At 38.5% G+C, this 12,433-nt stretch overlaps 1 protein-coding gene across 1 annotated transcript in view; it reads left to right on the plus strand.

The window, feature by feature from the left end:
* SYCP2 (synaptonemal complex protein 2) overlaps nt 1-5,743 on the plus strand; it is a gene marked incomplete at both ends in the record, with an annotated part of 29,413 nt that extends 23,670 nt beyond the window's left edge. Inside the window, 9 exons of the mRNA XM_082490928.1 lie at nt 394-484; nt 1,071-1,232; nt 1,534-1,661; nt 2,343-2,437; nt 2,519-2,618; nt 3,377-3,435; nt 3,748-3,826; nt 4,292-4,348; nt 5,669-5,743. Of these exons, the coding sequence (XP_082347054.1) occupies nt 394-484; nt 1,071-1,232; nt 1,534-1,661; nt 2,343-2,437; nt 2,519-2,618; nt 3,377-3,435; nt 3,748-3,826; nt 4,292-4,348; nt 5,669-5,743 (846 nt within the window). The remainder of the gene's footprint in view (nt 1-393; nt 485-1,070; nt 1,233-1,533; nt 1,662-2,342; nt 2,438-2,518; nt 2,619-3,376; nt 3,436-3,747; nt 3,827-4,291; nt 4,349-5,668) is intronic.
* Between the last annotated feature and the right edge of the window lie 6,690 nt (nt 5,744-12,433).

The following is a 12,433-nucleotide window of genomic DNA, read 5'->3' on the forward strand; positions in this document are numbered from 1 at the left end:
GAAAAACTCTTGAGGTGGAATGTACTACTTAATATAACAGTATTGTAGCATCAGCAAATAACTAAAATCTGCTTTATGCCTTCAATCCACTTATCCTAAGTACTTTTTCTGGTGAAAAAAGCACTAATGACTCCTTTAAGAAACAATTTGGTTTGTGTCCTATTGCAAGAAACGGTTAGACCTCAATGGTCATTTGAATTATTGCTATCATTAATATGGTGGAGAATTTGTTTATTCTGTCATCTAACGAGACCTAGTAGTAATTCATGCAGTGGTTTTTTTGGTTGTGTTCGTCCCTAGTTTAATGAAAAGCAACATAAATGTGCATTTCTGATGAAAACTTCTAAAAATGCTTTAATTTGGAAGCTAATAAATCAGTGACTTTTCTTTTAGGCTTCTGTACCACCATCTCCATTGTCTGTTACCAGTGGAAGTAAAGTACAGTCCTGGAGTGAAGAACCTTGTGGCCCCATACATGAGTCAGGTACAAACATTTAACTTAAAGCAAAAGGCTTTTGATGTGTCTCCATAAAGGTTAAGAAAAATGTTTATTTGGCATAATAATATAGCCCAATTTTTTTAATCTTATTTTCTTTTGTATATCTTCAGTGTTATTCAATTTTTACTTTTTTTGTCATTTTCTCTGCTGTTTTAATTACCCGCAGAAAATTTGAAAATTGGGCTCCAAAATGCAGTTACTATAAAGAATTAGTTGCGCTCTTAAGAAAGAGTTAGAAGCATTCCCACTGATGCTTGCAAAAAAGTGGGGATAACGTATTATCAGAAAAAGAGAGCTTAGGGTGAATCTCTTTAATGAGTGAGTCTTGCATGGGTCAGAGTTCTGTGTTCCACTGAAATCCCGTTGTTCATTAGCATCAAGTTCTCATATCTACTGAACATGCCCTCCATAAATGTAACGCCTATTGATTTTTATATAGTTCTCAAGCTTTAAAGCCAAGACACATACTCCTAGAGTTTGAATCCAAAGGGTCAATAAACTCTTCTTTATCTTCCCATGTCTTTGTTCTAAATAATCCTAAAATTAATCATTGTTTTCATGTTTCTTAAAGGACCGACTATACAGACATTTTTCAAACGAAGCTACCACAGTGATACAGAAAGCAATTCTGATGAAATGGAAACAAGCAAAGAGGAGGAAAAGAAAGGAAAGAGAAGGAGAAAGTTACAGCCTAGAAAATTATTTAAAACGGATGATGCTATTGCTTACAGAGGTTTGTTATGGAGTGAAAGTTGTGCAAAAGTTTAAAATAACGTAACAAATTAAAATTTTAACAGGAAAAGATAGTATCCATAAAAAATAATTTTACATATTTAAAAAAGAAATAAAAAGAAACGTTAACTATTTAGAGACTGTAAAAACTCAGAAAATTGATAGGAAAATAGAAACTGGTCTCAGCCATCTCATTGGTGAAATTAATGTATTTATAACAAAGCTGGTTTTGGCCCTGTTGCAGCTTCAGATAGGACACTTTCTCGTACTGAATTGTGACTTTTTTTTTTACTTCTTGTCAGTGTCTGAAAGCGTATCTACTGTATCTGTAAATGATGTGTCTGTTTTGGATGGGGAAGGCTGGGAACCTGGCTGTTCCACTATCAGCATATGTCAGAAGCTCCAAAAAGAATTTACGAAGAAAATTGAGGCAAGACATTTCATATACAATATTTGTTGTCTGTGTGGGTACATGTGTGTATGAACGATAGCTTGTCTTACACCACAGAATTTGCTTAAAAGGACATGAAAATAGCTATGTGCATAGAACTTCAAGAGATGACAAAATTGGTTTCCTTTTAGGCCTTTTTCAATTCCTTTATGTACCTAACTCTGCAATTATTTTCTTTCCCAGGTATGTTTTATTTTTTATCCTGTCTGTTGTTTCAAAACAAGCTTATGTATCTAAATTAATGAGCATACTGCATTTTGATTTTTTTTTTTTTTCAAATTATCAAACCCATGAATGAAATTTATTTGCAAAAAGGAAAAATTGAGTCTGAATAATGCATTTGTTCATCTAAGACAGCTGTAAGCACACATCATTCATTTCACGTGTACTTTCTTTATTTTGAGGAATTAATTTTTCAAATAATGTACTTCTAATTAAGTTAGGTAGCCTTTTATCAAAAACATAAACCTCTGTTTATTTACACTTCATTAACAGAAAGATTTTCCTTAAAGGAAATAATAAAAAAAGGATAATAAAAAAAAAGGGTTTTTGCTCAGTATGATCTGTGATACAAAGCAATTACAGTACTAAACATACTATAGGTTGCTTTTTTTCCTAAAGTGAAAATAATCTGAATGTAATGTTAAAACATCCTCATAGAGCCGCTCACAGAAAATGGATCATTTTACTAAGCAATCATTAAGAGCTGCCCATGAGCATTTGACAACAATGAGTTACCAGCTTCATGAATGCAGGTCTGTAACGAAAGATTTATTTTAAAACACCCTTAAAATGCAATGAATACTTTCTAAAAGTAACTCATTTTGTTTTGGTAGGATCAGGCAGCTGGACAAATTTCATTTTGCTCTCCTTGAGGAACTTGAGAATTTTGAAAAAGATTCTCAGTCCCTGAAAAACATGGAAAAAGAATTCTCGGTTTGTATTTTAATTGCTTGGTCATGGAGAAAAATGAATTCTAATGGAATCCATAGATTACTCGTATCATCTTTAACTTCAGATCATTAATTCTGTTTTGAGAAGCCTTCATCATTTTGCTTGAAGTTGGGTCAAATTTCAAATAATGAATCTGAAGTGTTAGGATTGGCTAGTGCTATGGTCTTAGAATTTCTAGATCACCACTATATGTTTTTCTTCCTAGAATAAACTACTACTGCTACTTTTAATGGGCTGTTTACCCCACTTCATGAGCCTTTTTTTCAGCTGGCCTGTATTTCCGGAATAGCACGTAGACTTTTGAACCTGATGTGCTGTGTGTTCTACAGTGAGCCAGTTGACATTATGGGGCTGCTACTTGCTGTAATGTAAAAATCTATATACAAATATTCATGTAAACACCAGACATACTCACTTTTTTCTTTTACTCTGAAGGCATGGCTTAAATTATATGGAAAGTCTGAATAAAATGCTATGCATATTCTTTTTCATTGTTTTCAAACTGTTATGCAGAACATATTTTTGGTGAAACTGGTTCCATGAAAATAGAATTCCTGAAGTGCCTCATCCTGCCAGCTACGTTTTGGGATTTTTTTTGAACCTTCTGTGGTGACTGTGTAACTCCTGCCCCTTGTGTGCTGAGTCTGTGGTTGTAGGTTATTTTATTCATATTAGATATTAGTCAGTTCAGAAAATATTGGTTCCTACTGATTATGGTCTATTATTATTTTTCTTTCCAGACCTTTTGGAAAAAACATACACATACTTTTAGTACATACATGAGAAATGAGCAACAGAGGTTAGTAGGCTTCATTAATCCCAGGATGAGATTTGTGTTCTGTTCATTTGAGGTATAAGTTAGGTCAAGTACTCTCTATGCAATTTCTCTCGTCCATAAAATAGAGATAGTAGATGAGAAAATTAGATTAAAAATGTAATTATTCTCCATCTGAATTTCTCTACATACCAGAGGGACTATTCCAGTAGTAACAACGGTAGTAATACTTGTCCATGCTTTTAAGTACAAATAGACTACAAATAATGGGACGTATTCAACCTGTGGAAAGTTCATACGTGGCAAAGCTGTCTGAATAGCCTTTTATTTCTTCAGAATCCAGATTCTTAAAACTTCATTTGAAAAGAACATCTACCATACCGTTGACTATGAAGAACATATTTTTACTTCAGAGGTATGATGAACTTTTGTTTCTTTGTTTTTAATAATTCTTCAATTTTACTAACAGATAATAGTATTGACTTTTTTTCCAAAGAAAGTTTTTTTCCTCAGCATTGTGTTGATGCGAAATAAGTATTTTTGAAGTTTTTCATTGTCATAAAATATCCTTTAATGTACCGACATTCTGTGTTTAAGGCCTAGATTTCACCCGTTAGAAGGTGTGTGCAATTATCTGGAAGATGCTGCAAGATTTGTTATGTATTCTCTGCCTTTGTTTACCAGTGTTAATCACCCAAGAAAGAACAAATTTAAAACACACATCCCTTTCCTTAGGCAGAACACACATCCCTTTCCTTAGGCAGGAAGATGCATGTGTGTCTGTATCTCTCGGTTATAAACCATTTAGGGATGTAATTATTTTCTTGAAAATGGGTTACCAGTTGTAAGCGGAGGAGATGCATTCAGTATCTTTTTGTAGATGCATCTGATGAAAGAAGACATAAAAGGACTCCAAGAGAAACTTCTTAAAGAAATGGTAAATGAAGTTATCTTGTCCTCATTTTTATTTGTTTTTTAAGTATAGCTGTTCGAACACTAAATTACTAAAAATTGTAATTTCTGGTCCCCTATCGAAAATAAAAATTAGTCAGAATCCAGGTATCACTGATGTAGAATTGTAGAATGGTTTGAGTTAGAAGGGATGTTGAAGATCATCCCTTGGTTGGATCATTCCACCCCCCCCGCCCTGGGCAGGGACACCTCCCCCCAGCCCAGGTTGCCCCCAGCCCCGTCCAACCCGGCCTTGAACACCTCCAGGGATGGGGCAGCCACAGCTTCTTGGGGCACCCTGTGCCAGGGGCTCACCGCCCTCACAGGGAAAAATGTCTTCCTAATATCTCATCTAAATCTCCCTTCTTACAGTTTAAAGCCATTCCCCCTCGTCCTATCACTACATGCTTATGTAAAACGTCCCTCCCCAGCTCTCCTGTAGGCCCCCTTTGGATACTGGAAAGCTGCTATAAGGTCTTCCTGGAGCCTTCTCTTCTCCAGGCTGAACACCCTCAACTCTCTCAGCTTGTCTTCATAGCAGAGGTGTTCCAGCCCTCGGAGCATCTTCATCGTGGCCTCCTCTGGCCCCACTCCAACGGGTCCATGTCTTTCCTATGTTGGGGGCTCCAGAGCTGGACGCAGTACTCCAAGTGGGGTCTCACCAGAGCAGATTAGAGGGGCAGAATCTCTCCCTCGCCCTGCTGGCCACAGTTCCGATGCAGCCCAGGATGTGGGTGGCTTTTTGGGCTATGATCACATGTTGCCAGCTCATGTTGAGTTTCTCATGAATCAGCACCCCCAGGTCCTTCTCCTCAGGGCTGCTCTCCAGCCGTTCCCCACCCAGCCTGGATTTGTGCTTGGGTTTGCCCTGACCCAGATGTAGGACCTCGCACTTGGCCTTGCTGAACTGCATAAGGTTGGCTTGGGCCCACCTCTGCAGCCTGTCCAGGTCCCTCTGGATGGCATCCCTCCCCTCCAGCGTGTCTACCTTGCCACACAGCTTGGTGTCATCTGCAAACTCGATCCCACTGTCCATGTTACCGACAAAGATGTTGAACAGTACCAACCCCTGAGGAACAGATGTGTTATACTTTAAACCTTATCTGGGTAATAAAAGCAGCAGGTAGATGTGTATATACTGTTTTAGTTTGGTGTCTTAAGAAGTTGAATGTTGACGTGGAGAAGTATCATATTTGATATGTTAAAAGCAGCATATACTATGCACCAGAATTACGAAACTTAAAAGAAAAAAAAAAAGGGGAGATTTTATTTAAAGTGTGTGATAAATATAATGCTTTTTGCACAGCAAGAAGAGGAACTGTGTAATGTTCGCAGAGGATTGCAGGCATTGTTTCAATTGGAAGACAGAATTCTGAAGTAATATTTTCAAATACCTTCCTGAAATTCAAGGTGAATATAAGCACTCTTTTATAATGTAAAATTTGACAACATTTTTTTTTTGTACAAGCAGAGAAACTATTGTAGTGAAAGCATGTTTTCCTTAATGACATTAAAAATGTTAAAATCTTTGTGGATAGGACTTCTCCTTTCATATGTGAGATTTGGAATTATTTTACTGAATCTGCTAAAATACAATATGTAGATTTTTTTTATTTTTAGCGCATGCTGTTTTTTAAGGTATCTTTTAACAATTTTTATAGGTAATTTAACTGACTTTCAGAGAAATTACTTTGGATTTCACTTTGAATATATGTTTTGGGTCTGTGTGTACATAATACCCCTTTTGTCTGATCCAGGATACAGTCAGAGATTATTTTGGGATCAAATTGCCTGTTTTGATCTCAGTCCTATTTGTCTGTGGTGTTAGAACTCAGTAGGAGTTTTTAAGAGAGAAAAAAACTCTAAACATTTGTAGTTGAACTACATTGCAAATACTTATATTAAATATTTAAAGAAAAATATATATTGTCTGTCTTTTTTTTTTTTTTTCACAAACTGATGTCATTACTACTTTGCTTTAAATCAGTAGTACATATTTGCATGTCTGTCAGATAAAACTTACTGCTGTGCAAGTATTTCGTGAAAGACGGATAGAGGGTCTGCTATCTGTAGCTCAGAAATGTATCCTACATGCTAATACGATCTATTCCATGTATGTAAATTTCAGAAGTTTTCCGAAGAAAATGACCAGTGAGTCATAATTTATGCTTCTCCTTTGTTCCCCTGTATCAACTAGGTTTCTTCTAAATATTATGTGCAACTTCTAAGCTAATATTTCCCTTAATTTGCTTTAAATTAAACAAAAAACTACCTTGCATTTCATAGTTCCTTACAACCTTTTAATCTTTTTTAACTTGCAATCCCGCATGTATATACTGTAAACTTTTTAGGCTCAGAACAATACCTTTAATATTTTTCATGTAAGTTCTCTTAAAAAAGGGGGATTAAAAACTTCCAGCTGATCCAGAAGTAACAGATGTAGAGAGTAACTCGCAGAAGTGTGTGTCCAGGAGCTCGTCTGCGTTCGCTCCTGCAGAGCTGCCCCCGTACCGCGGGACTGGCTCCAGCTGAGCCCCCCCAGCGCGTCGGGGGCCCGAGCTCACTCCGCCCCGCGCTGGCGCGCCTTCACAGCCGCTGGAGCGGGGCTGAAGAGGGGATGTATGGACCACAGAGGTCTCAAAGGAATGTATTAGCCAATTGTGGGGGAACAGCTCCTCACAACTTAATTGCTTTATAGCCCTTATTTTGCATACCATTATGCATCTTATTTTGTCCTTTGGTTGTCTTTAACATCATACACACATCTCTGTCACTCCTTCCATTATCCCCTTTACCCTCTGAACTCTTCTCTTTTTCCTAGTTTCTACATTCCTAATTCTGCTTTTATTACAACACCGACCGTTACTTACAGTAGTGTCCTTTATTCTAGTTTTTTTCTCATATGTTACTGAAACCGCTGTCTGTATCTCTCAAACTCTTATTTTCATTCCAGCTAATTCTGAATGCAGCTATTTTGCTATATTGCTATCATAATTGTCTAATATTAAAAAAAAAGTCTAATAGACTGGCTTTCATCATTTTAAGTTGTTGGCTGTCACTTAGGTCTCATGTAGATTTGGCTTCCCTCAAACCTGCCTGCCATTTTTTCAAAATATGTATCCATTGGGTTTCCCGGCTGAACCTCACCACTATCTGATCTGCATCTTTGGAGATACTTAACCGGTTTCCTTTTGTGACCTCTTTGTTGGCGTGCCCGTGCAGTCTCTCTGTCCTGCACGTACTTCATGTATCTCTGATTTATCCTTCACTATTTCTGAGAGTAACCTTTTTCTAAAGTTTATTTTCAGAGAGAAAAATAGCAGGATTTAAAATTGAACTTTAAGGTAGAAAACTTTGACGGAGGTCCTAAAAGAAAATAGGAAAACCTATTGATTTCTAAATTACTTCTGTATCTTTATATTAATATTGTCTTTAAAATAAAGACAAAAGGAAAGTCCATACTCAGGCTGTGGCCTGAACTCGGCAATCACTGAGCCACCTGCTGTAATTTCAAAGTAATTTCAAAATTTCAAAGTTCTCTGAGAGTCGAATGCAGAGTAACTGGTGTTTACTTAAACTTCATTGATGAGAAATGGTTTATTGTAAACAGAAATAGTTCTAAATGAAATATATTTATATGAATTAATTTTAAAAAGACAAGCTGTGTTGTCTCTGGAAATTATTATACTGAAATTGTCAGTAAATAATTTGGTCCACTCGTCCCCTCTACGTAAGTGTACTTAATGCTTTTCTAATTCTTTTTGAGCTTCTGATTTTTGGTTTTTGGGTTAAGGGTGGGTTGTTTTTTTGGGTTTTTTTTGAGCCTTTGTTCACTGTCCTCTCCACTAGATGGACCTCATGAGATGTTAAACTTTTTATTTTATATGCATATGAAACAGTATTTTTCTCTTAACTGTACAAGGTTTTAAAAAGTGCACTGCAAGGCCCAAATTCTTGCAGTGATTGCATACTGGAAAAATACCACACCTGCTGGTTTTAGTGAGGACTCGTGATAAAATAAAGCGTGACATTTTACTCTCCACCTATCAGTCTTTACTCCACCGCGTTAACGTCTAAAGATGTTGAGCAGGTACAGTCAAATGTAACAAATGTAAAAAGTGAAGCGTATCACAAGGGACTATTCCCAAAGGCAAAGTTCAGCACAAGGGGATTGCTTTTTTTTTTTTTTTCCCTTTCTTAGTTTGTGGCTGAGAAACCCCAGGGGTCATTCCAAGCAGATCCCTGAATGAGGCAGTGGAATTGTGCACTGTGGGCCTGTTTGGTTTCCCTGTTGGGGAGAGGCGGCAGAAGGAACGTAGCCTCCCTGAGCCTCCAGCGTGCCTTTGCTGGCTGCTGTCCCGCAGTATGCAAGCACCGTCCGTGCCCAGCACGCGGGTGGCTCCGGCCGACTGGGTGGGCTCGGCCCCGGTACGCTGATGGCTGTTGGCTGGCAGGGACCACTGTGGCTCCGGAGTGCTGGCAACTTTGTCTCTGCCAGAGGGAAGCAGAAGAAGGGCTGGGGTGCTTGTGGTGAAGGGCGGCTGAGAACAGGGGGGAGAAGCGAAGCAGAGTGCCGCATAGCTACGAGGTGGTTGAGTTGCGTTAGTAATAGAGCTCAGAGGCATTGCTTGAAATTTAAAAAGCTGCTCTAAGTTACCCTTAAAATAGTCATCTGTTTATTATATTTTTCAACATCGTTTTGAGGTATTTTATAGGATATTTTTATTACCAGTGGAAGCATGCGTTGCTGCTAAACAGGAGTGTTGCCGTCATGGATTATTAGCCAAGTTTGTAGTTAACAGTGGGTCATCTACTGTTCTGAAACTAAAAATGGTTCTTCTGCTGAAGAAACTTTTCTCTCCTTCCTGTTTACCCTTTTGGTATATTACACCTGAACTATCATTATATTGGTGTTTAGAATTAATTGATTGATAAATATAATTAACAGTATGTTAAAAGGCTAGTTCTAATGTTACACATTTCTGTGAAAACCCAGCAAATTTTAAAGTTACAATAAATGGAAAAAAAAATCTTTCGATCAAATAATTGGGTAATTCAAGTCTCAAACTGATAGTCGCTTAAGTCAAACATTAAAAAGTTGTACAAAAGTACAGCTAGCTACAACGAAACTAGCAAGCTGTGTTGATTCTGGGCACCACATCTCCCGGGATTCATCCGTTTCTTCTGGCGGTGCCCCCACTGATGTACCTTTGAAGTGTTGCACTGCGTGTTCTTACCTTCCAGTCGCAACCGTTAGTTCAGCCGAAGAGCAGCACTGTGTTTGTTGTTTCATGCCCACACGGAGCAGCGGAAGAGAACTGAACGTTCGTCCATCCACTGTTTGCACCGCTTCTAGTCACCACCGTGCAGCAATTTGGTAGCAGTCTATACAATCAAGTTTTACATACCTTATTTTCTTTCTTGTTTTCACGCTTGATGGAGATCATCTCAACAAAGCTACGAGACCAGCAGACTCTCTTTCAAATTTTTAACATTCAACAACTTCTTTGAAAGGTGGCATTTTAGACCCTTGCAGAGAAATTTTTCTCATGTGTGTTTGTGCCATCGTGTCACTGTCTTGCCAAGCATGCTTTCCAGTGAGCAGTGTATTTTTTTCCTGAGTTTTTTCCTTTTAGTAGTATTTTGAGTAGAATTCTCAGATGCTTCTAGATGTCGAGCATTATTAGAATGTCTGGCTTTACATTTTTCTACACCAGTTCTGTTTGCTTTGTTACTAGTATTTAGTAACATTTTTCCTCTTACTGACAGGAAAGCATTCAGAGCATTTGTTTGCTAACCATCAAAGTACATTGTTACATTTTTATCTACAGTTGTCCAATTTAGTAATTTTTGAATGAGAGTAACAGTGAACTTAATTGTCATTCTTTAGAGAGCCGGAACCTCGGCCAGTGTAGAATGACAATCATGTTATGCTGATTGGGATCTGGTCCAAAACACCGATATGCCACAAGATGGAAAACCGTAATTAAGATCATCCTTTTGAGGACTCCATGTTGATAAAGAAGCGATACGATCTGGTTCATAATAACTGTAATCTCTTCCCTTCCCAACTGTCCCTGGGAAAAAAAGAGCTTTAGGAAACGTGTTCATTTCCTGCAATAAGTAGTCATTTAATTAAAGAACAAAAGTAACAGGAATCAAAAATGCTTGCAGCTGTGATTCTGTTAGACAATATATAAAAAAGAATGAAATTATAATACATTAAATTAGTTTTTAGAACATGAACTTAAGTGTTTTACAAACTAATTGTGGTAAGTTCAAAATGTCTCGTCAACATAATACTGAATGACAGTGTCATGTCCGCTTATGCCAGAGGCCTTGGAATGGCAGAGCCTGTACATGCACGACGTCTCCTCTCCCCACATTGACTGCAGAACAGTTTAAAACACGTGTTAAAGGAGAGCAGTAGGTTCTTTCAAGGAGCTTTACTTCAGTCTTTTTCAGCAGATGGTCCCACTCCAGCGGCCATCGCTCTTCTGACTTCAGAGCGAAGTGTACTACATCTCTGGTGTCTCTCTGTACGTAAGTGCTGCAGAGCCGTCGTCTGCGGAGTCCTTCTTTCACATAAACATCAAGTTATCCTGGACTGAACCGTAGGGAAAGACTGAGATATTCCCTGATGTGTGTTCAGCAGCAATATCAAAAAGTAAAGACAGATTCTTCTCAGAAGAAAATTTCTATGGCCTGTGAAATCTAGGAGAAATAAGAGACATTTTTCAAACCACTTTGAAACAAACAAAAAAAATGTATATAATTTTTAAACGTTCTATGTTGGATTAATAAAACAATTAAAAAAAAAACAACCCTATGCATTCTGTTTAAAGGTATGGTAACGGTATTGAAGAATATTAGCGACTTTACATCTTAATTTTCACCAACTCATTTCTGCATGTGTGCCATGTAACGACCATGGCTGTAGTGCCGTTCCAGTCCTTGGGGCCCAGTCTGACCCATGTACAGTTATTTGGGAGCGCAAATGCAAATATAGGTGTGGGGTTGATTTTGTTTTTTTCTTTTAGGAATTAGGCCACGGTTTGTCATTGGAGGAAATATTCTTTATTGTGCAGTGATGTTGTTTTGTGTGCGTTAAGCAATGTTGAGCTGATGCTTCAGAAAATATGAGCACGTGTTGGTTTACTGTACGATGGTCTTAGAGTCCGTCTGGCATAAACACACTCTTGCTCTGGAGGCTTGTTCTTTGGGCTGAGATATGTAATTAAAGTCCCAATCATTTGTAATGTCTTAGCGCTAATTGTAAATTGTAAGCCTGTTTACTCCTAATATCCTGAACAAATTTTGAAATATATCACTCTAATCTGGTTAAAGTCCCCAGGTACCTTCAATTAGACAGGGCAGAGCTCACTTGCAGACTTAGACTGCAGCCGTCCCATTGGTTTTTCTTATAGTTCATTCTGTCAGTGCAGTGATGTCTCACCATAAACATTGAGTCTGAGCCCTGGACCGTTGAAAGGGCTCTAACAATTGCATGAACAGTTTAGAATGGTATAAATACAGCATTTAGATCAATGGACATTGCGTTTACAACTCAAGTGTATTTGCCGAGACCATCTTGTCATTGAACATCCAAAGGTCGGTTATGCTGGAATTCATTCCGGGTTGAGAAGCGAGCATGGAAACATGGGCACAGGCACTGCCGCAGCGAGCGCTCCCGAATGCGAGACGGCACACCAGGTTCCTTAGGACAGCATTATTTTAGCAGCACGTACACCTGAGAACGCTCACAGCTGTGGCAAGAGTACGCTGTGCTCCCAAGCAACTCCTAAAATTGTGTTTGCAGAGCAATTGGACTTGCTCAAGAGACCTAATAGAAATTGTAGGAAACAACTAATTGCTATTGCAGGTTTTCTCTAACAAACGATGTAACAATGGCTGTGGAATCAGCCTCTCACATTTTTCCCCACTTAGAAAAGGGAAATGACTGTTGTCACGCGCATGTGGACTCTGTAGCTGTCCCCGGGCTGGCCCGCGCAGCAGGCACTGCAGCGAGGAGGCGCCCAGCGGCCCGGCCGCGGGGGGAGCGGCGGGAGGG

This window comes from Vanellus vanellus (genome assembly GCF_965231255.1).
Source record: "Vanellus vanellus genome assembly, chromosome: 15".
Lineage (NCBI taxonomy): Eukaryota > Metazoa > Chordata > Aves > Charadriiformes > Charadriidae > Vanellus > Vanellus vanellus.